The sequence below is a fragment of the Ochotona curzoniae genome, unplaced genomic scaffold, assembly GCF_017591425.1.
Source record: "Ochotona curzoniae isolate NIBS_2020 unplaced genomic scaffold, NIBS_Ocur_1.0 scaffold_2476, whole genome shotgun sequence".
Taxonomy (NCBI): domain Eukaryota; kingdom Metazoa; phylum Chordata; class Mammalia; order Lagomorpha; family Ochotonidae; genus Ochotona; species Ochotona curzoniae.
This window is the reverse complement of record NW_024467095.1, coordinates 16,891,858-16,914,479: the sequence shown is the minus strand read 5'-3', so window position 1 is coordinate 16,914,479 and position 22,622 is coordinate 16,891,858. Positions and strand designations below refer to the sequence as shown.

The following is a 22,622-nucleotide window of genomic DNA, read 5'->3' as shown; positions in this document are numbered from 1 at the left end:
ATTCTTCCTCATCTGGTGTGAAAGCTCGTGAGAACGTTCCTAAGGCTGTAATGCTACGCTCTGGACGAGAGGAAAAGCTCTTGGAGGAATGGGGAAATGAGAGTAACATTACCATAATCTTCTCTGGGATTACTGGTTTATGTAGCTCTATTGTTCAGCCTGCGATTATCAATACGAAACGTTACAGAATCATTTTGAATAAAGATATCTAATAAAAATGACTCCTTTATTGAGCATAATACTCAAAGCAATGTGAGAAGACATCGGTTGCACACTGCCCCTCATTTCTCCATCATTTATTTGATAATTAAGACTCCACACAAAGTGATTTGCCAACGTAGCCCCGCTGTGACATGGCTGCGTCACATGAAACCCCAAGGAAATAAGGAACATGGAGCTGCATGCTGCAGCCTAGCCAGGAGCTATTTCCCAAGGGGACACCTTGCAGAGGTGACATCAGAGGCGAGACAGGACCCGTGGGGGGACAGAGACTGACGCGCATGGTGCAGATGGGCAGCCTAATCCTCCGCCGTCCCGTCCAGTATTTGTTTAAAGGAGAAGGGAGAAAACTTGTAACCAGCCCCAACGTAGAACTTGTTCTGGAACTCCACCCTGTGGTGGGGAGGCAGAGGGAGAAAAGGGGGATTACATCCACAGGCTGCACGCTGACAGGTGCATCAAGGAGAAGAACTTTGGGCAGATGAGCAGGTCTAAAACACCTGCCAGGAAAGCAGCTGGGCCAGTGGCTGCTCTTAACTTCGGCTTGGCTCCCCCTCTGGCCATTGTGGCCATTTGGGGAGTAAATCAACAGCTGGTAGATTCTCTGTCTTTCCCTTTCTGTCCTTAACTCTGACTTTCACAAAAACAAGTCTTTTTAAAATAAAAAAATAAATAAAATGATACCATTGATGACTAAACTCATGCTCCAACAAGGTATGTAAATTACTCATGTGGCACAACAGGGCAGGATTTGAACCCAGTTAGCTGGCTGCACAACCCAAACTGTTCCATAGCACCTGCCACCCGGACCCTGATCGGGATATCCCTCCTTACCAGTGCAGCCGTAGGGCGTGCAGGAAAGCAGAGAGGCCCTCCATGACGAGCAGGATGGCAACCGTCAGAACAGCAAAGACGGCAAAAATGATGAAGACCCCAACAAGGCCCCCCCAGCCCCGCAGGCTGAGGCCAATGTTCATCACCATGGTCCAGAGTACTTCCGACAGTTCTAGAAGACACAGGAGCAGCGCTGTCAACCACAGAAGGATCTTGTGACTGTGAACCACTGTGTGCTATCATCCTGCACCTGCCCAGCCTGCCATTCGGCATCTCTGCTTGGAGGGCAGAACCGGGAAGTGTGTATCCTAGAGGGTGGGCACCCGCATGTCTACAGAGCTTGCGTAGAGCTTCCCACAAGAACAATGGGCAAATACGTGATGGCATGATATGCACCTGTGAAAGTCGGCCAGTTAACAGCTCCTGAACAAATCTGGATAACAAAACTGATATTCAGAGAAGTAAGATACAAAAGAATACATGTGCCATGATTTGATGTGGGCTGAATGTTTGTCTCCATAAGATTCCTAGGTGAAACCCCAACCACCCGAGTGATGATGTTTGGAGCAAGGACTTTTGGGAGGAATCTGGAGTTAGACAAAGTTATAAGAGAATTAATAAGCTTTTTTTTAAAAAAGATTTATTTTATTTATTTAAAAGGCAGAGTGACAAAGAGGGAGAGATTTTCCAGCTGCTGGTTCAGTTCTCAAATGGTTACAACAGCCAGGGATCCCAAGGCTTTGGGCCGTCCTCAGCTGCTTTCCCAGGCCACAAACAGGGAGCTGGATGGGAAGCAGGGCCACGAGGACACGAACTGGCACCCATATGGGATCCCAGTGTGTGTGAGACAAGAACTTCAGCCACTAGGCTACCACACCAGGCCCAAAAGCTCTCTCTTTTTGTTTCTCCTTTTCTCTCTGTAACTCTGCCTTTCAAATGAATAAATAAAATTGTAAGTAAGAAATCTTAAAAAAAAGAAGGAGGAAGAGAAGAAGGAGAAAGAGGCTGCCTATATTAAAACAGCTACTCCGGCAGACTAACCACAGGTAACCAAGAGGATGCACCTGTACCTACAGGTCACATCACACCTGCTTCCCAGGGGAGCGGGCCGCTCACTCACGTGCATGAGCCAGGCTGAGAGCCCAGAGCCGGAGGTAGGAGGCTGTATTCGAAATGCACCCCAGACAGTACTCAATGGTGTGGATGGCTTGATGGACAAACACGTCTCCAAAGTTGAACTGAAAGAGAGGGTTATAAAACCTATTTCAGGAAGTCTTTTCCTACATGAAACGGAATACAACCCAAGGATGTGCACTTGGCTGTTGAGATGCTGCCAATACAGTGAGGACAGACATTGCCACCCTTGGGGAAAGAGCATTAGAAACACAGCTCAGAACATGGTGCGTGTGCACTCAAAACAAAAAGTTCAAGGAAGGAGACATGAGCTACGTGATGCCGTGAAGGACGTGTGAGCATCCGGAAGTAAGAGGGGAACAAAGTATTCCTAATGGAATCGGGTGGCAGATGGTGGCTGGGAAGGCAGAGGTGGGTGGCTGGGAATGCCAAAGTTTAGGAGCGAGCAATCTGGCAGAAACAGGAGCTCAGGGAGGCAGGGAACAGAAGATGATGCTCGGGTGTGGGACATTCTGGGGAAGCCAGGTGCAGGTTGAGTGGAGACATAACTTGCAGATAGTCAAGAGCCACGGGAGGTAGCTGGGTGGAGTAGGGTGGGGAGGATGGATCTGGCAGCATAGTGAGTTAGAAAAGAGACAGTCCATGAGCAAAACAAACAGAAAGCTAATGTGGTGGTTAGCTTAGTAATACAAAGGAGCCGAAGCCCACACTTTCCTTCCCTGTACTCCATGCTGTGCTGGAACTACTGGCTCACACTGTCCTTGCCCTCAAGCAGCTCACAGTCCAGAATATGCAAACATGTGGTGGCAATGTGGGGGACACAGAGAAAGGCCCTTACCCAGGTAAGCCAGCTCTAGAGTGGGCTCTGAGGCTTTTAGTGGGAGAGAGAGGCCAGTGGCTGAATCATGACAGGTGAGTGTCAGGTGCCAGTGGGACCCCTGGGCAGAATTTGAGCATACAGTTGCACAGGTGCAGCTGAGGTTCAAAGGGCAAGGCCTGGTTGGAGATAGAGCCCAGGGGAGAGAGAAAAGACTAACAAGGTCAAGATCACAGACCAAGGAGCCTGCAGCTTTGGGGCAGGTCTTCACAGGAGGACAGGGAGGGCCCAGGAAGCTGGGGAGGTGAGAGTTGCAGTCAAGAGGGCCCAGGAGAGAGAGGCATCTGGGAGGAAGGAGGCCGTCAGTCCACCAGGCTGGAAGTCCTGGTGAAGAAACAAAAGCCCAGGCCTGCCATCTCAGCAGTGCCAACAATATGAGGGACAGAGGCACAGGGCCGGGCAATGACACCGTGTGCTGGTAGATGGCCAAGGGAGAGAAGGCATGTGCAATGGAGACCCGGCTTCGTCCCAGCTCCTGGGAGGTAAACGCTGAACCCCTGGCATTTCCCAAGTGGAAAATGTCTTTATGATTCATGGGGGTCCCTGGGACCACCCCTAATCGTTAATACTGCAGAGGCAGTGTGTGCTAGACACCCAACACTTTACATGAGGGCTGGCTACACCACAAAGACCAACCATGTGATTTGAGCGCAGATGCTGCTCTCCAGGGATGGGAGGGAACCAGAGGCTGAGTGTCACTGGGCTAAAATATTAGCATTGGTCAATAGCACCTCTGATCTTCTAACACCTTGTGCCTTCCCTGGGACTAACCTGACCGCCCATGACACACGAGCTACATGGCTGTTGACCAGCAGGGACCTCTGGTCTCTGTCTCGTTCATGGTCATGGGCCTTCTCATGGATCAGGACTGTGCCCCCAATGACTGCTAAAACCAGACCTATTTTCCAGAACCAGCACAAACTAGAAAGCATTCCTTCGGCACCCTGGTCCCACATACCTCCTCCTCACTGTCGTCCGCAGCCCCATGGGCACCTGCAGAAGTCTTCTGCCCGGAGCTGCTGGATGGGCTGGGGCTGCCACCTTCGACATCCTCTGTGGCATCTTCGTGGATCATGGCTGAATGCAACTGTGAGTGAGCAAGGACATGAAGATGGCACCAAGATGGCACCCCACACCCGTAACAGGAGAACAAGCTTATGCCAAGTAGCCTCCCAAGTAATCATTTCATGCAAGTGCAACTGGCACTCAAATAGAGGAGCAAACAGTAACACAGGACAATCTGGGCATACCCCAAGATAACACAGCACAAAGGCCAGCAAGCACTAGAGCCAGGATTCACCAGGCAGTCTGTTCCCGGCGCATACATGTCTCAACAAGAGGCCCCAGCAGGTGCCAAATCAGATAGTTTTTTTTTTTTTTCTTATTTCCTTCCTTCCTGTTTTTTCTTTTTAAAAAAAAACATTTATTTATTGGGTTCAGCATGATAGCCTAGTGGTTAAATCCTTGCCTTGTATACACCAGGATCCCATATAGGTACTAATTTGTGTCCTAGCTGCTCTACTTTCCTTCCAGCTCCCTAAATGTGACTTGGGAAAGCAGCAGACGAAGGGCCAAAGCTTCCCCTGGCCTTCTCACATGGGTGCAGGAGTCCAAGCCTTTGGGCCATCTTCTACTGCTTATCTGTTAGCAAGGAGCTGGATTAGAAGTGGAACAGCCAGGACTTGATCTGATTCCCATAGGGGCTGTCTTCATCACAGACGGCAGCTTAACACACTGCACCACAGCACCAGCGCTGCCATTCACAGCCTTTCAGTGTTTCAGTGTGTGTCCCAAAGCGCCTTCCAACTATGGAAGGAAAACATACTGCTGCAAATTGTCAGTTGGCCCCACAGCAGTAACCTCGAACAGCCACATTTCCATGGGCAAGACTAACAGAGTGCCTGCTTTTTCAATGCAAATATTCCTTTCTTTAAATCATTTTACATAATTAGCTTAGGGAAGTCAGTGTTGCAGCACAATGGTTTAAGCCACCATCTGCAACACTGCCATCTGATTCGGGGTGACTTTGCGGATATTTGGAGAGTGAAAGAGCAGATGGAAGATTTCTTTCTCTGTCCTGCCATCTCTCTCTGTCACTCTGCTTTTCAAATAAATAAAATGCATAACGAGATGTCTCAGAATGGAATCCACATCTAAACATAAGAGTTACTTATGTTTCATAGCCACCTTGTACTCAAACCCTAAAGGTACTCAGTGTTTTCAGAATGCCTTCATGTTGAGTACGATCCGTCACATGAGCTCAGGTGTGGAATTTCTACTTGTGCCATTGTGCTAGTGTTCAGAAAGTCATGGATTTGGGAGCATTTTGGATTTGAGATTAGTGATGCTCCATCTGTATTTCTTTCAAGTCACTGTGAAGTGTTGTATAGCACATTTTCAATGTGCCTTTGCTAGAATGACTTCAACGGAGAAGTATTATAAATTAGACACTAAAATATCTCTACCATTCTGTTGTAAAGGAGTTTGCAATAATATCTGCCGAGTTCTGAGCAGAGGTAAGAATGGAATCCATATGCAATAGGTTTAAATATTTAAAAATTATAAACCAAACCTGCCAACTCCCAACTAAAACATGTTCTAGCGTCCTTGTTTGATGAGCATCTCCTGCTATGTATTTGCACCCAGCCCTCCAGGCTTTCAACAAGTGGTCCCCAAAGCTCCCATCATCCTCATCTCCCCCAGAGCAACCAACCAACAAATAAACAAGCTTTGCTTTTCTTCCTCTTTGTTCCGGCCTAGATGGTGTTCCAGATCTACATCCACGCAAGGTTTTAGAAACTAGGATGCAGCCTGACAAGATCTAGAAACATTAACAACATGTGTGATCTTCCACTTAATCCACTGCTCCAAGGAGGGCAGTAGACCCCAAGGTCTCAAACAGCCTTTGTGTGTCATTTCTAGACTTGGTGTCCCCTGAAGGGCGTTCACATTCTGAAACTCAATTTGTGTGGGGAGCGGGGTGCTAAAGCCACTCCTGGGTTTGGGAAGGGCGGTTGTAAGATGGCGGCTGGCCCAGGGCCAGGAGGTGGAGTTGGTCTCGCCAGCAGGTAAACAGGAAGTCACAGGGATAGGCTAATTCCCCCGCTGTGACTATGTCATTGCTACTGGCCTATCAAGTAGCGCCAAGTGGACCCACAGGGAGAAGTGGTTGGTGGAGAATGATATAAAAGTAGCCATCATAAAAGCTGGGATGGACGGACGACGACGAGAAAGGCAGAGAGACAGCAACGGAGAAGACTAGGGCAGGGGAAGATGGACGGGGAAAGCAACAAGGGCCAGAGCAAGAGGAGAGGGATGACGGAGAAAGATGGGGCGAGGAGAAGGACGGGCGGGAAGAAGGGTGGCGGAGAGAGGGCTGGAAAAGCCGGACCTAAGTAAGGGGACAAGAACGGAGAAATGCAGCAGAAAACGGGGACAAGAACGGAGAAGGGTGGCGGAGCGAGGGCTGGAGAAGCGGCACAGGAAAGCTAAGGCCAATGGGGACAGGAGCAGCAGAGAAAAGGATTTACCCGTGGCCGCTTTTGGCAGTGAGGGGTCCGGTTGCGGTTCTGGCTTTTCCCGGACCCTCAAGAGTATGCCTCATCTTTTTAGTGTCGCTGCTGGGCGGCGACAAATTTGATTTGGGTTGATATTAAACTCTTCTCCACTGAGTAAATCTGAGGCTCAGGAACCACTTAGCCCGAAGGAGAGAAGGGCTGGAACTGGTATTTGGCAACTGGAGCAAGTAGCACAAATCAACCAGTACTGACGTCTTTGAATGAGTTTACTGCTCTTGTTCACTGACAAGCAGTAACATGACATAGCAAAATGTCACAATTTTAAGACACTAATGAAGAACACCTTTTAATATTCATTTAAAACCTCCAAGCTAGTAAAATACTCATGTATTCAACTAACAAAAACAGCCACGTTCAAATCCTTGTAAGCCGTTAGCTCCCACCCAACAGCACAGACAAACACACCCTGAGCGAAATCTGATGTGAGATGTAAAGAGTGTTCAAACACAAGCTGATTGTTGTGCTGGAAATAAAAGGGCCCAGGGCTAACTCGCCAGGCATGAGGCAGCTGTGGGCAGGGCAGCTCTCCAACTTCACCGCCATGGTGCTTCAGATCCTTGGGAACCCTGGGCTCTCTCTAAACTCCAGACCTCAACCTGCTGCAGCCCACTTCCCTGCCCACAGCGGGTGGTGACGCAGAAGACACGCCCCTTACCTGGGACTTGCGGTGATTGGCTCTAAGAACAAACGGCTTAATCAGAAGCATCCACGGCACGGAAATCAAAGCCATAACGACAAAGAAACTCTGGACTTCCTTCTGCAAGACCCAAACAGCAAGATCCTGTCATCTTCATGGGACCACACAGCACACACACAGCATCAAGATGGTAGACTGCTGAGTTACGCCATGGCACGTTGAGCTATCCTTACCCTTGGGCCCCCCGCCCTTTTTCTATACTCATTGAGTGCCAGCGGTGAGCAGTCACTCGGAGTTGCCACTGTCCGAGGAAAGGCCATGCCGTCTCTCGAGCCTTCCCATGCTTCGGCTGATCCAACTATGCTTCCAGGGAATGCCAGGAGACTATTATTATCCCAACGGTTACAAGATTCACCCTGGCACTGGCAATAGTGGGAACACTTTATCCTTGCTCCATCTTCTATACTGGTTCCACTTTGAAATGCTCAATGGAGGGAAGGGAGGAAAGTGCGTGATCCTATGTTGAACTGACCATTTCCTGGCTCCTGGCTTTGGATTGGCTCAGCTCTGGCCATTATAGCCATTTAGGGAGCAAACCAGCAGATGGAAAAATCTCTCTCTTTTCTCTCTGAATCTGACTTCCCAATAAAAATAAATAAATAATTAAAAAGGAAAAAATTAAGAAGATTTACTTAAAAAGTGTCACAACAATAGGGTAAGGGATACTACAAAAAACCTTTGAGAGGCTGTTTCTTCTTGGATGGATATCTAACATAGTTTCTTGTGCAAAGCCTGTCGCAAGGCCTCTTTCTTTCCATCTGATGCTCCTCCAGGGAAGAGCACAACGAAGAACCAAGTCATGACCTGTGTGGTCCTGGAGGCAGCGGTACTTCCCTGGGACACCCAGCAGGGGCAATGACCTGCACCGCCAAATGAGCTATCCGGCCCTCGTGAAAACTCCCTGCCGACAGCGGTGGGCTAAGCATCGGCATGAGCTAGGGCGAAGACCAAGCCATCCTTATGAACTAATGACTCATTGTTGCTTTCATATCCGGTTCTCAAGGGATATTTCTAATTCCTAAAGATAAAATATCAGGTTGACAAGAGACTGAGAAGCCTGACTCTTGGACGCACAGAGGAGCAAGAGGCAGAAAACGTCCCATCTCCACTGCCCTCGTGCTTGCGGTCTTTGAGCTGGCCACTGGTCACGTGAACACAGGGCCTCTCCTGTTGATTCTATTCTAATCCTTATTGTAAAACTTCAGAGTTAATTGTTGAATAAAAGGTTAAGCTTTTAAGATGCTGTTCAGATTATCTCGCAGGCTCAAACAAACTTGAAGGATTTTTTTTTTTCCCTTTTCATATCCAATTTCAAACCCCTTTGCAATAATCCCTCCCCAGTGCGATTCCATCGGGAATGGCTGCAGACTCGGGCCCCCTCCGAGCCTGGCACACTGGTCTGGTGAGAGCCTGCTGAAATTTAAGAGAATTTGTACCTTTTACTGGGTGTTAGAAACAGCTCAGTCTTGCAAATACAACACACTTGAAAAAGTTGTTGGAAAATGAAATTAACGCATTTTAGTGCAAAAATACTTTTAAAAGTCTGTTTTTTTTTCTTATAACATGCATTATCTGGGAACTTTTGGAAAATGAAATGGATTTCAATTTTTTTTTTTTTGGCAGCAAAAATCAACGTATTTTTTAATCCCATGCCCCACAGGTGCCCTCTGGTAAACTCTTTGCCGTCCACTGGAGATTCGAGAGCGCACCTGGTGTCTGTAGAGAGGTGCGTTGGCAGCTTCGTTGTAGTCAAACAGGAACATGTTGATGAAGTGGATGAGGATGCTGGGCGCGTGCTGCGACGTGTGCACGTCGAAACGGCACCACTTGAAGACGACCATGAACACCAGGTAGCCAAACAGACACAGGAGAAAGATCAGCTCGGGGATAAATTGCAAAACAATGTTGAGAGTCTTTCTGAAGTATCTGGAAGCACATAACACGGAGGGTGGGGGGGAAAGACCAGCAGTTTGTTATTCTCCCCAAAGCCCAAAGCGAAACAAAAACCACTACTGCCAAGCAGCAACTCTGGGAGGATGGAAAGAAGAGCACAAACACACCCAGAAAGTGCTTTCATATATAAAATGCATGCAGGGGCCTGGCATGGGTGCTTGCCTTGAACGCGCCTGGATCTCCTATGGGCACAGGTTTGTGTCCCGGCAGCCCCACTTCCCGTCCAGCTCCCTGCTTGTGGCCTGGAAAACCAGTCAAGGACAGCCCAAAGCCTTGGGTCCCTGTACCACATGGAAGATCTCAAAGAGCTCCTGGCTCCTGGCTGCGGATTGGCTCAGCTCCAGCCATTGTGCCCACTTGGGGAGGGAATCAGTGGGTAGAAGATCTTCCTCTTTGTCTCTCCTCCTCTCTGTATATCTGACTTTCCAATAAAAAAATAATTAAATCTTTTTTTAAAAATTCATACAGAACCACGATTTGAAAGGGAAGTTTCAAAGCAAAGGCCACACCCCAAAGGGATGCTCCAGCTGCAGCTTCACTCAGAGCGATACAGAAGCACAGGTGCAACGCCGGCATCCGGAAGTGTTCCTCCAAGAAGGCTTTCCGACAGCAGTCAGCAAATCAAAGCACACAGATCAGACTGAGCCGACATCAAAAAGAGTTGAGAAGAAATGAGCAAGAGGCTGCCGGAAGGAAGGACACTGGATGGAAAGCAGCATCAGAGGGGCCGCTGGCTAGAATTTGCTGCTGTCCCACTGTTGGCATTAATGGAAGCCAAGCCTGCAAGCAGGTTGAGGGGCACAGTGTGACAGGCTTATTTCTGAACCCTCAAATATTTCCAAGGTGAGAGCTGCGCTCACTTCCGAGAGATTCTGCTCAGGAGGGACAGGTGTCACCACTGAGCCCGACTAAGACACACAGAGATGTGCCCCGCTCCACCCCGCCCGGCAGGAAAGAGGCTGGTGCTGGGGACACCCCGCTAAGGCCTGAGTTGTGTCCACACTCCTTGATGCTTGCAGATCAACCAGCAGAGGCTGAGTCAGGAGGCTCACATGTGATTGAAGAGGCTGAGAACGACGCCGAAAACCATCTGTGCGATCCCCAGGATGACCGACATCTTCATTTTGTAGGAGTTCAAGAACGTGAGCTTGTTTGAAGCCAAGTTCCAAATCTGGAGGGGAAATGCCACAGGAAACAGATGAGACCGAGCCTCAGGTGGGGCTCCCCCTGCTGGTGGGGCTTCAGCATGACTGTCCCTGCAGACATCCTGGGGACCTCGGGCCTGTGTGTGCAACAGAGAAAGACCACTCCCTTCAAGAGCGCAACTTTCACGGAAAAAAAAAAGTCAGAATTCTTAATGTCATGATCAAGTTTCTGGAAGAAAACCAAAGAGCCTTCCTTGACTTCTCTCTTGCACTAAATAAGATCATCTGCAACATCAGGGAAAAATCTCAAGCTTGCTTCAATTCCCCTGCAAATGGCTGGTACCAGGCTGGCCCATGAAGGAATATGTCCAATCCATTAAGACCAGGGTGGGGAGCGGTTTTTTTTTTGTTTGTTTTTTTTTGTTTGTTTTTTTTTTTTTGCGCAGAGCCATTTGGATATCCATAACATCATTCACAAGCCATACAGAATTGTCAACTTAAAAATGAGCCCGCTATAGATTGAAGTTTGAGTCCCACCTGTAGTTGCCGTGGCCGGGCAAGACAAGCTGTCACAGGTCTAACGCAGTCTGCAGGCCGGATACCCCCACCCTCCTTTAGAATAACACCACCATTTACTCTGAATTTCCACATCAACTCCCTTTACAAACTTCCCTTCTCTAAGAAGCCTTTTCTATAACCAATACTGATGAGTGCCAGGGGTAGCACCCAGTTCCTACCTTGCACACAGTACCTGTCCCAGCTTGCAAGGTGGGGACCCATGTGCCTGTCCTGCCCCAAGAGAAGCACAATGGTTAAGACATGGGGTGAGTGCTTAACCAGCTAATGACCCACCTCTAACTCTCCTGCCCTCACAGAATCTCTACTTCCATCCCAACTTGCTTCCCAGTCCTTGCGCCTCCCCTGACGGGCACAGACCAGACCGCCCACTGGAGGTCAACACACTCCACCTGCATCTCAGGGGGAAGACAGCAGCCTGTCTCACCGGCCCTCCAAAATGACTTCTTTCTTCACAACAGACTCTCTGTGGTCTGTTAAAGGGCCAGCATTGAGATAGGCAAGAGCCTCAACACAAAGCGATTTCCAAAGCTAGATGACATCAGAATTTGAAGGTGAACTTGGAAGTAGGTGTTTGGCCTCAGCGGTCAAGATGCACGCATTCCTGGGTTGGGTTCCTCCCTCGGGCTCCTGACTTCAGCTTCCTGCTAACGGCAGCTCTCCCGCCTGGTGACCCAGATGGAGCTCCTGACCGTTTCACGGCCTGTCCAGTCCTGGCACTGCGGCCATCTGCAGTGACCCAAGGTGTCAGAATTCTCGGTTTCTCATCTCTTTCTGTGACCCTCTGTCTCTCCAAGAAACAAAACATTTAAAATCACCACCGCCAACAGCAAAAAAAAAAAAATTTAAAGAGATATTTCTTTTGGTTTCAAAAATGAAGTTTTAGAATCCATGTGTAGATTTGTGATAATATGCATTTCTAAGAACTCTCTAAAAACCTCCACTTCTGTAATCCCCTGGATTCCTCCACCAAGAGCTCATGGGACACAGGTGTGCGCACACACACACACACACACACACACACACACACACAGGAGCTACACCTCATTGGATCTTGCTTTGCAAGGTTCCGAGTAGGCGTTACCTGGCAACCACCCAGAACCCTGCTGGGCAGCAGTGAGAAGGGTACCAAGAGCAAGTGCCTGAACCCCAAAGCCCCTCCTTCACCCTCACCCATCTGCTTTGGCTTCTCGGCTGCACCAGGCTTGCCCTCAGCCCTGTCTTTTTGCCCGTGTGGCTGACCAGTTCCTGTAAGAAGGCTCAGCGCAAGGAGGGCCAGGTTGCAGACACACTGTTGACCCAGCCAACCAGCTGTACAGATAACGGCAACCGTGATGTATCCGGCACCTGCCAAGTTGAGAGCAGCTTTCAGCAACTTTTAAGTTCCTTTGAATTTACCGGGTCGCAAGGCAAACCAGACTTGGGCCATGCTTTCTGTTTCAATGAGGGAGGGAGCACCCAGGAAAACTGGGGAGGGATTAACCCACTCTAGGGAAAAACCAGAGAAGATATTTTAGGTCCAGTACTGCTTTTTGGTTTAGATGCCTCTTTTTGAGGCACAGAGAAAGGCCATCAGCTCCCATCTGCTGGCTCTTTCCAAATGCTGCAACAGCCAGGGTTAGACGAGGACCAAAACGGAGAGGCAGTAACAGGTCAGGTCCCACTGGTGAGGGAATCCAGCTACCGCAGCCCTCACCACCCCCTCAGGGTCTGCATCAGCAGGAAGCTGGAGCCAGGCACTGTGATGCGGCCTTCACAACCGCTGGCCCCAGCGCTCCTCCACAACAAGAGGGCCTGCCACAGTCACCTCAAACACCCGTACTCATCCGGAGCACAGGGGCGCCACCTGGTGGCGGCAGGCACTGGCGGGCTCCATGAGCACCGCTCAACAGACACCCCAACTTGTTCTAAATCACAAATAGCAGAGCCAAGACTTAAACCCCACGCGCCTACTCCAAATGCCTTTAACATCCGAAGGCTGGGAGACAAGCAAGCAGCTTTGTTTCCCTTGAATCACATCTACTAGATTAAATAAGTAAAGCAAGGAAAAGAAAGTACCTACTTTAAGAAAGCTTTCAGCAATTCTAAAAATCAGTAAAAATAAAAGCAAATCCACACTTCTATGGGTCTGTTCCTCTTTCAACCCAGGTACCTGCTTCAGCGCCAGGAAAGGCAGTGGGAGATGGCGCACATACTCAAGTCTCTCGCACCCACATGGGAGAACCTGGCAGAGGCTCTCGGGCCTCTGGCTTCAGCCCGACCCAGCCCGACGAGGTCATGCAGTGAGTCGGGGAGTAGACCAACAGATGGAAGACCCTCTCTCTCTTGCTGTCTCCTGTTCTATTTTCTAACCTCTTTGTAACTATTTTCAAATAAACATTTAAAAATTAAAAATAAAATACATGATTTCCAGGCAACCAATGACTTTTTAAGTTATTTTTAAAACTTGTTTTTTTTTTACTTGGAAAGATCAAGGTAACAGAGGGAGGAGAGGCATAGAGAGATTTCTCATCCGCTGGCTCACTCCCCAATGGCTGCAATGCGCCAGAGCTGAGCTGATCTGAAGCTGGGAGGCAGGAGTTTTTCCAGGTCTCCAATGCGGGAGCAGAGACCCAAGGATTTGGCCCATCCTCTGCTGCTTTTCCAGGTCATAATGAGAGAGATGATTGGAAAGTAGAGTGGCCAGGACATGAACTGGTGCCCATATGGGATGCTGGGGTCTGCAGGCAGATGATTAACCTGTTATACTGCCACATAGGCCCTGGACTTTTTTTTATTATTATTATTAAAATTCTTTCATCCACTAGTTCACTTCCAAAATGGCTACAATAGATAGGGCTGGGTTAAGCCAAAACCAGGAGTCAGGAGTCTCCCACTCTGGTAGAAGCAGCCCAAGTACTTGGATTATCTTGCAGGAAGCTGGATCAAAATTAGAACAGCTGGGATTTGAACCCAGGCCCCTAGGAGATGTTGGCATCGCAGAGAGCAAATGAATCTGCTATGCCACAGTGCTGGTTCCAACCAAGGACCTTTTAAAAATAATGTCAGGGTATAACTGATGGCAATAAATAAATAAATAAATAAATAATGAAAAACAAAGGTTTGAGGAATGTGATGGCAATGACCCAGCTCAAGGTGTTAAAACCTTTCAGGACAAGTTATTCCACTTTGATGTGAGCCTGGTGATCTCATGGGCCTGGCATTTTCTTTTATTCTATCCAGAGATTGCAACAAGACACTTTACATAATCAGTATTTAACCCAAGGAGATGCGATTACCGGATCAATCCCAAATGGGTATGGGTTTCCAGAATATACTCCTGGCACGGCCGGGTCCAGCTGTAAAAGTGGAGTTGTCTCCAGGACTTGAGTACTACAGAGGAACAAGAAGAAAAAACAACAAAACAAAACATGAATCAACCATGGGTGGGGAGAGAACTACAGTGCATGCCACTGGATGGGAACCCGCAGGCCCAGCTGGGCTCAGCTGCAGCTACAACCCGCCAGGGTGGTGTCCTAAAGTCACCCCATGCATGGGCACTGGCTGGACGCTATGCAGGTGCCGAAGCTACGGCAAAGATCATTCGGCCACCGAGGAGCTGGAAGCCTGATGGGGCAGAGTAAAAAGCTAGGAGCTGTGATGTGGAGGCAGCCCTGCCCGGGGCGCGGAGCAGGGGGAGGATGGACAGATGGGGAAGGAGAGAAGTCTTTCCCTGGGGAACACCTGGGTTTTAACACAGAGACCTCGGTCTTGGGGAAACAGCCCTAAAATGCTGTCAGTATTTTATAACCTTTAAGTCTGGGCCCCATTTTCACCCAGGAGCAGGACTATCAGTGAGGAGCAGTTTCTGACTCCGGCCCTCCCCATCAGCCTAGAGGAGACAAGCGTGAAGGAATGTATCTTTGGAGACGTTCAAGAACTGGGGACCAGCCATTTTTGACAGCTGCCCAGAAGTCACATCCACCTACAACCAGGTGCTGGGGCTCCCACGCCACACCACACCCACACCCCGCAGCACCCACCCCAGGCCACTGGGTGGTGCTATGCAGGTTTGCAACATGCAGAGCAGACAGCTGGCCAAGACTGTCTCAGACCGAGACCGGGCTCACAGCGGTGTGGCAGCTCAGGTGGCTGGGCTTCATTAGCACAGATGCTAACACGGAGGACAGCCTGGTACCCACAGCTAAGCCCTAGTGCCTCCTGCTAAAATGCAAACAGCTTCCAGGACACCCACCTTCAGCCCTGGACTGCCTTGTCACTGTGATGGAGTGAGACTAAATAAGACTGTCCCATCATCACCCCAGACACAGTTGAAAAGGACAACATGCAAACGTCAGAAACAACCAAGTGACCCGTGATCCTAACATCAGCTGAATCCTCCAAGTCCCTGCCCGTGCCCCCTCCCAGACAGGCCCATGCTTACAGCTGTGCCCCATCTGCCTTGGAGAGGCCACCACCCCAGCCTGGTGACCACAGCTGCGACTGGGCACACTGTCACGTGTCACCTACCACAGGCCCAGGACTCGGGCTCAGCTGGGGACCAGCCTCAGCGTGCTGTGCGCCTCAGCTCTGGGGGCTGGCTGGCAGCGGCTCTGGTGAAGAGCTTTGTATCATCAAGGGGGCATGCATGCAGCTGTGGAGCCCCCAGATCCGGGCTCCAGCAACCCAAGAGTCTTGAGCCAGGAAGTGGTCATTTGCACGTGGCTGGTAAACCAGCCGTACCCGCTAGCTCGCCAATGCAGGCATACCCATGGGGGTGGGAGAGTGGGGAGAGAAGAGCTTGTTGTTGGCTGAGAGTGTGCAGAGCTAACACCGCTGTGAGTTTAAGTCAGAAAAGCAGAACTGTACCATTTGACCTGGCAGATGAGCTCAGAGGGATGCATCTGAACCTCCTCAAGCCACACGCAAGCCTGTGACTTAGAGCTTACGGCTGCTTCCATGATCATCCAGCCCTTAAAACACCCTGGAAAAGTTCCCAAAGGAGCCTTGCACTGAATCTTCTCCAACTGAAACACCCCGGAGGACAGTGCTGTTTCTCTTCCTTCTCCCCCGCAATCCCCATGCCAAGCGCTCTTTCCATTCTGATGGTCAATGAAGTGTATAAAGGAACTGTGCACGCCCCCTGGCAGGCAGAGAATGGAGTGGGGGGATCCACAGAGCTGATGGGCCCCTCTTTTCTGCAGCTCTCCTCCCACCCCCGACGTCTCTCCACCAGCCACGCTTCCTGGGCTCTGCTCCTGCTGCCAGCCATGGGCAAATGCAGGGAGCCATCAGGGCAGAAACTCATCACCTCATCCCCGACTTCCCTCTTGGGAATCAAGGCTCTCTGACCAGCCAAAGAAAACTCACAGTGCAGGTCTGGGAATTAATTGTGAAATGCGCAGGTACACATCTGAGTACCACCAGGGCTAAATCCTTAGGACATGACAGCGGTCACGGGCGGCCAGGGAACAAGCCACCGGCGTCCGTACTTACTTCCACGTGCCATTTCTGAACATGGACCGAACGCTCCAGGAAGAGCCGAAGATGTTGAAAGACTTGGAGAAGCAGTCGTTGTAGATCAAGCCCGTGTAGATGGAGAAGATGCCCATGAGTAGGATGAGGTAGCGCCCGTTGAAGAAGGTGTTCCAGATCTGGCCTCGAGCACAGAGAGAGCAGGACCGTCAGCAGGTTCCGCACCTGAGCCCGGAGCAGGGATGGTCTAGGAGGCTTCCAGGGCAGACGCCCTCTAGAGGGATCCAGGACCAAGGCAGACACCCATCGCGCAGTGAGATTTTCCTGAGCTTGTACAGGTGAGCCAGAAAGTCCCATATTGGTATTTATTATTGTGGGAACAAGTAAATATATATATAATATTGTCTGCTTGTTTGTTTTTCAGCATCAGCTGGAAAATGAACTGAACGGGCCAGCGTTTTGATTCTGTAGGTTAAGCGATCGCCTTATCAGTATCCCATCCGAGCAGCAGTTACAACTCCCAGCTGCTCAGCCACTCCCAATCCAGCTCCCTGCTAATGCTCCTGCGAGCAACAGAGTGATGGTTCAGTATTTGGGCCCTTGCCACCAGAGAGGAGGCTCAGATGGAATTTCTAGCTCCTAGTTAATGTGACTGGCCTAGATCTGGCTGTTGTGTGGTCATTTAGAGAGTGAATCAATGGATGGAAGGTCTCTCCTCTGCCTGTAAGGAGAAGGCGGGGAAGGAGACAGAGGAGAAAATAGGCCTCATGTGCTAAGGCAGGGACTTGAAGGTTGGAGGCTGGCTGCCACACTTCTGGAAGACCCAATCTGCACTCCCTTGGGGCCTTGTCATTGTCAAGTTGAGCTTCTTTCTGTCTGCTAAAAAGAGTGAAGGGCTTTCCCCAGAGCCTGGATGGTATGCTTCAATAACTCCAAGAACTGCTGAAGAGTTCTCCTTGACATTTGAATGTTTACCGTAGCACATGACCTTTGTTAAGCTTGTCATGGAAAAAGTATGTTAACCACAGGTAGTTTTCTGCCTACTAACATTGCTTATGATTAACTCACAATGGCATCGCCCAGCTAGCTCTAATGAATCCAATCAGTAATAAAGGATGGCAGATACTCTTAAAGTGAGGAACAGAGCTAAAGGCATATTTCCACTTTGTACAGTGTATTGCAAGGAACATAAAGGGACTAACGGATAAGCCTTGAACAAAGGCAGTTTTGTTTTGTTTTGTTTTGAGAGGCAGAGAGAGAGAGGAAGCAACCATCCATCCACAGGTTCACTCTCCAAACGCCAGGAACAGCTGAAGCCAGGGCTGAAGCCAGGAGCTGGGAATTCAGTGGCTCCAGGGACTCCCAGGGAACCAGTCATGTGTGTACTCACTGCCTCCGCCCGGGGAAGCTGGACTGAGAGGCTAGGGCCAGGCATCAAACCCAAGCCCACAAAACGGGAAACTGGCATCTTAACCGCTGGGCCAAACGTGCGCCCTCTGCTGCAGAGCCTTTGGGTTTCCACCTACACAGCCCTCTCTGTGGGCACCTGAGAACTTCAAGTGCAGAGCAAAGCCTCAGCATTAAGGATTTCCCAGCATGTCACAAGGACATTAGCCACAGGTTTATAGGAAAAGGATTTTGCCCTGAGAACGTAGTCCTGATATCTTAAGGCTTTTTTGTTTTTAAAAGGAGCCAGTGCAATGGTGTGGTAGGTATTACTGCAGTAGAGGATGGTTCAAAGCCTTGGGATGCTACACCTGCATGGGGGACCCAGAAGAAGCTCCTGGCTTCAGATTGGCTTAACTCTGGCCATTGTGGCCATACAGGGAGTGAATCAATGGAGAGAAGATCTTCCTCTCTCTCCTCTCTCTCCTCTCTCCTCTCTGCTTTTCCAATAAAATTAAATAAATCTTAAAAAAAAAAAAAGTCCAAACTTTAGACTCACAGGCCTCCCACATGGGTGGCAGGGACACAAATGACCAAAACCATCACCCTCTGCCTTGCAGGGGCACACACTGACAGGAAGCCAGCCTTGGCAGTGCAGCTGGGACTCAAACCCAGGTACTCAGGTAGGGGGTGTGGACCTCTCATGCTGTGTCTTAACAGCTGTGACAAATGCTGGCTCTGAATTTTGATTCCTTTTTCACTTGCCATCTTTCCCTCACCTGTCCTAAAAAAAAGTACGTGCTGAGAACCACATTCACGATGGGACCTCTTACCCCAAGGGATGAGGCTAGATTCCTAAAGGCACCCACCTCATTGCTGATCTTCTGGGAGAGCAAGTGCCGCTCGTTGAGGACCATCCAAAGGGCCGCCAGGAACATCACAAGTCCGTGGCCGCAGTCTCCGAACATCACCGCGAACAGGAAGGGGAAAGTGATGATGGTGTAGGGAGCTGTGGAGCGGAGACACACAGAAGCCTGACACCTGTGAACGGCACTGGGCCCCCCACCCCCAGAGTTCTCTGTCCCAGCTCCATGGCCTGCAAGCTGGATTCCTCTCTTGCCTTCTTCCATTACCACCCCCGCTCTGATACCTGCATAGCTCCCACATGCATGAACCCATCCATGAATATGCTTTCTTACTCCCCTACCTTCCATAGGGAGAAAGGTTAAGGGACCTGCCCATGAGTGCAGGTGTGATGGGATTTTTAAGTACTTGCTATATTCTTTCTATGACCAACCCCTCATCTGATTTTTCACCATTGATATGCACCAGGCATAACCAGCAGTTACTCGGAAGGATCCTTAACCCAGGGGAACTCTGCATCTTGAGTCACAGGATAGCTTCAGACTCAGGCTGTAGAAGAATAGCTCCATGAATTGTTTGGCTAAAACGCATCTGATCTGCCCCTTTGGTTTTATTAACCAGGGTGCCAAGACCCCACAGCTTAAGGCGTTGGAAACCCGTGCTTCTGATTCTGAGGTCTCTGGGTTTTGTCATTCCCAGAATAACTACAGAATTGTGGTGATGCTAGGATGGTCCTTGTTGAATCAGCAAAGGGAGAACTGGTAAAGACAAGGAAACATCTCTCACCAATCAGCATTCGCAGTAGACAACACAGGTCAGATTAAAGGAAGCCTCAGTTACAACCTTCTCACCTCCCAGGCCCCTCCAGGACTACCTGTCATGCAAGAGCGCCCCCCAGCGGGTCAGCTGAGCAACGTTGTAGATCCTTACCCGGGTTGATCTCGCGGTAGTTGCCCACACCATAGGCATCCACGATATTCTGGAAGCCGGCTGTGAACTTGTTGGTTCTGTTAAATGTCGGGGGAGCTGTCTTAGACTGCAGTGTGGTCAGGATGGGGGCCATGGAAGAGCCACTGAGTTCCTGCAGAAAGAATGCATGCCAGTAATGTACTAGGCACTGAGCTGTGGGCTGTGTGTGTTCTAGTCCCACGCTGCACTGACGGGGAGCTCCTGGCACTGTGTCCAGAGCTCTAAGAGCGGCAATGATGTCATTTGCAAAAGGTGAGAGGACCGTCAGTTCACCCAGCAGGTGAGCCATCAGATCAGAGCCCTTCATACTCCTGAGCAGGTTCCTATCACCTGCTCCTGGGAACAGCTGCCACTTGGCTCAATTCTAAGCTGTCCACCCTTCCCTGGCTCTCCCCATGTGCCCTAAAGAGCTCATCCACTTTCTGATTCATCTCTCTCTCTCTCTCTTTTTCTCTCTCTCTCTCTTCCCCAAAGGCCCGGACCCTTTCCAGAATTGCACTTGTTTTCTAATTGCCTGCTGAGGCTGTCAAACTCCAGAGCGAGGTCAATCACACAAAAACCCTGAAAACCACACAAAAACATTGAACCCTTCGGCTTGTCCTCTGACCCAGCCAGGTCCTCTGGTTCCCCAGGCTTCTTCCAACGCACCTGTCCAATACTCCCGGTCTCCTGACACTGGGGTCATCACAGTTATCCCATCTGCAGGTTTAACCTACCACTGAGCTTGCTACTGGGCGCCCATCCCCCAGAGTTCTCTGTCCCAGCTCCATGGCCTGCAACCTGGATTTCTCCCTTGCCTTCTTCCTTCACCTTCTACCTTCCTGTCACATTCATGCTCAACAGATACCCACTGGACAGAAAGAAAAGTGGGCTGCCCGTCAAACACTGAAGCAATGTTATTCCATCCATGTGTCTTAGCACTGGGTTAAGAACTGAAGCCATGAGGGTGGTGCTGTGGTATAGTATGGTAACCCACCACTTGCAGTACCAGCATCCCATATGGGCACTGGTTTCAGTCCTAGCTGTTTGACTTCCTACCCAGCTCCTTACTAGTAAGCCTAGGAAAGCAGCAGAGGCTGGCCCAACCTGGACCCTGGCATGCAAGTGGGACACTGGAAGAAGCTGCAGGCTTCTGACGTCAGTCACATGGACAGTGAATCATACATGGAAGATCTCTCCCTTTGTCTCTCCTTTTCTCTAACTCTGCCTTTCAAATATAAACAAATCTTTAATTAAAAATAGAAGAGATGAGCCCGCTACCAAGTCATCTGCTTAGGTGATGTGACAAGGAGGCTTGCGGGGGGGTAGCCAGGGCTGAGGCCAGGTGGTCCCTCAGCTTCCCTCTCGCCAGCCGCACTCTCCACTCACCATGCCCTGCTCCAAGGCCCTCTTGATGCGTGCCGTGTCTGCCACCGGGAACCAGATCTCAGCAATGACACACTGCTGGGTGACGTCGATGTTGCACATGTTCAGGACGTGGTAAATGGCCTTCATCTTCTGCACTTTGGTGACCCAGGAGTGCCAATTGGCCGCGGCTTCCTGCAGCAGGTGCTGGCGGTGAGATTCAGTCTGGGTGATGACCTGGACAAAGGACAGCCCACAGAAAAACAAGGGATGTTTATGGACGTGTCTGACAAGGTGGCCAAAGCAAAGGTTCATCGGTCATCACAGCTCTGTCTTTGACCTGCAGCTCTCCCACCTGACCTTAACTCTCACAAACAAGGCCTCATCCCCTTAACACCTGCAGGGAAAAAAAATTACTACCCTTCTCTTCTAAACCCTCACAGTCTCATTATTCTAGATTGAACTGTGTACTCAAGGTGTTTTCCATTGAAATCCTAAGACCCGGTGCCTGTGAATATGGCATCATTTGGAATTAGGGTCTGCACAGTTGGAATCAAGATGCGCTCATATTAGAGTAGGGATAGCCCTAATCTAATCTGACCGGAGTCCTTAGAATAGAAATAAATAAACATGTTTTAAAAAGTTGGACATCAAGGCACATGAGGAAGACTATCGCATGACAAAACCAGAGGTAGGGTGATGCATCCACCTGCCGAGTGACACCCAGAGCAGCCAACAACCACCAGGAGGTGAGAATAGGTGAGGAAGGCTCCTCCCTTGGTGTCTTCAGCCACGTGGACACCTTTGTTACACTGTGTTCTCCTTGCCGTGTCTGTTCACCAGCAGCTGAGCCTCTCAACTGTGATAAAATACATCGCTATTGCCTTAGACCACTGCCTTTGCAGCCATTTGTTACAGCAGACCCAGGAAGTTAATATACTGACCAGAATAACCCTTCCAACAATGACAAGTGGATTAGTGAAGCAAGGAAGGGATGACTGATTCGACCCACATAAAACTTGTCTAATGCAAATAGTTTCCGCTTCAATAATACAGCAAATGGAGTAAGTTTTTCTGAGAACCTTCACATGTGTCCACAGAAGGAACACAGCAGCCCCTGTCGGCATGGCTTAGAATCCCAGCCTCTCTGTTCCTGACCTAGGTTCCTGCCAGCGTGTACCCTGGGAAGCAGTAGGTGATGGCTCAAGTGCTTGGATCCTTGCAATCCATGTGGGAGATCCAGATGAATTCCGAGATTTTAGGACTAGCATTGTGGCACAGTGAGTTAATGCAATAACATCCCACACGGGTGCCAGTGCAAGTCCTGGCTGCTCCAGTAAGACCCAGTTCTTTATTAGTCACTTGGAAAAGCACTGGAAGATGGCTCAAGTACTCCACTCTCCCCTGCCACCCATATGGGAGACCCAGAAGACACCCCTGGCTCCTGGCTTTGGCCTGGCCCAACTTCGGTTGTTATGGAATGAACCAGCAGATGGAAGATCTCTCTGTGAATATTTCGATCTCAGTAACTCTGCCAGTCAAATAAATAAGACAAAATTTTAACAACAACAACAAAAAGACAATAATAACAA

The 22,622-nt window shown here is 49.7% G+C and overlaps 1 protein-coding gene across 2 annotated transcripts in view; it reads right to left on the bottom strand.

The window, feature by feature from the left end:
• Positions 1-514: 514 nt before the first annotated feature.
• The window catches only part of ATP6V0A4 (ATPase H+ transporting V0 subunit a4), a 34,080-nt gene continuing 11,972 nt past the window's right edge, over positions 515-22,622 (bottom strand). Inside the window, exons 9-20 of one of the 2 annotated variants that reach the window (XM_041002020.1) lie at positions 21,055-21,267; positions 19,648-19,798; positions 18,723-18,862; positions 16,489-16,646; positions 14,292-14,385; positions 10,345-10,463; positions 9,049-9,265; positions 7,298-7,399; positions 4,023-4,151; positions 2,174-2,291; positions 1,054-1,225; positions 515-612 (exon numbers count right to left, since the gene is read on the bottom strand). In XM_041002020.1, the coding sequence (XP_040857954.1) occupies positions 519-612; positions 1,054-1,225; positions 2,174-2,291; positions 4,023-4,151; positions 7,298-7,399; positions 9,049-9,265; positions 10,345-10,463; positions 14,292-14,385; positions 16,489-16,646; positions 18,723-18,862; positions 19,648-19,798; positions 21,055-21,267 (1,707 nt within the window). In that variant the 3' untranslated portion in view covers positions 515-518. The remainder of the gene's footprint in view (positions 613-1,053; positions 1,226-2,173; positions 2,292-4,022; positions 4,152-7,297; positions 7,400-9,048; positions 9,266-10,344; positions 10,464-14,291; positions 14,386-16,488; positions 16,647-18,722; positions 18,863-19,647; positions 19,799-21,054; positions 21,268-22,622) is intronic. The other variant, XM_041002021.1, reaches the window with a different exon arrangement.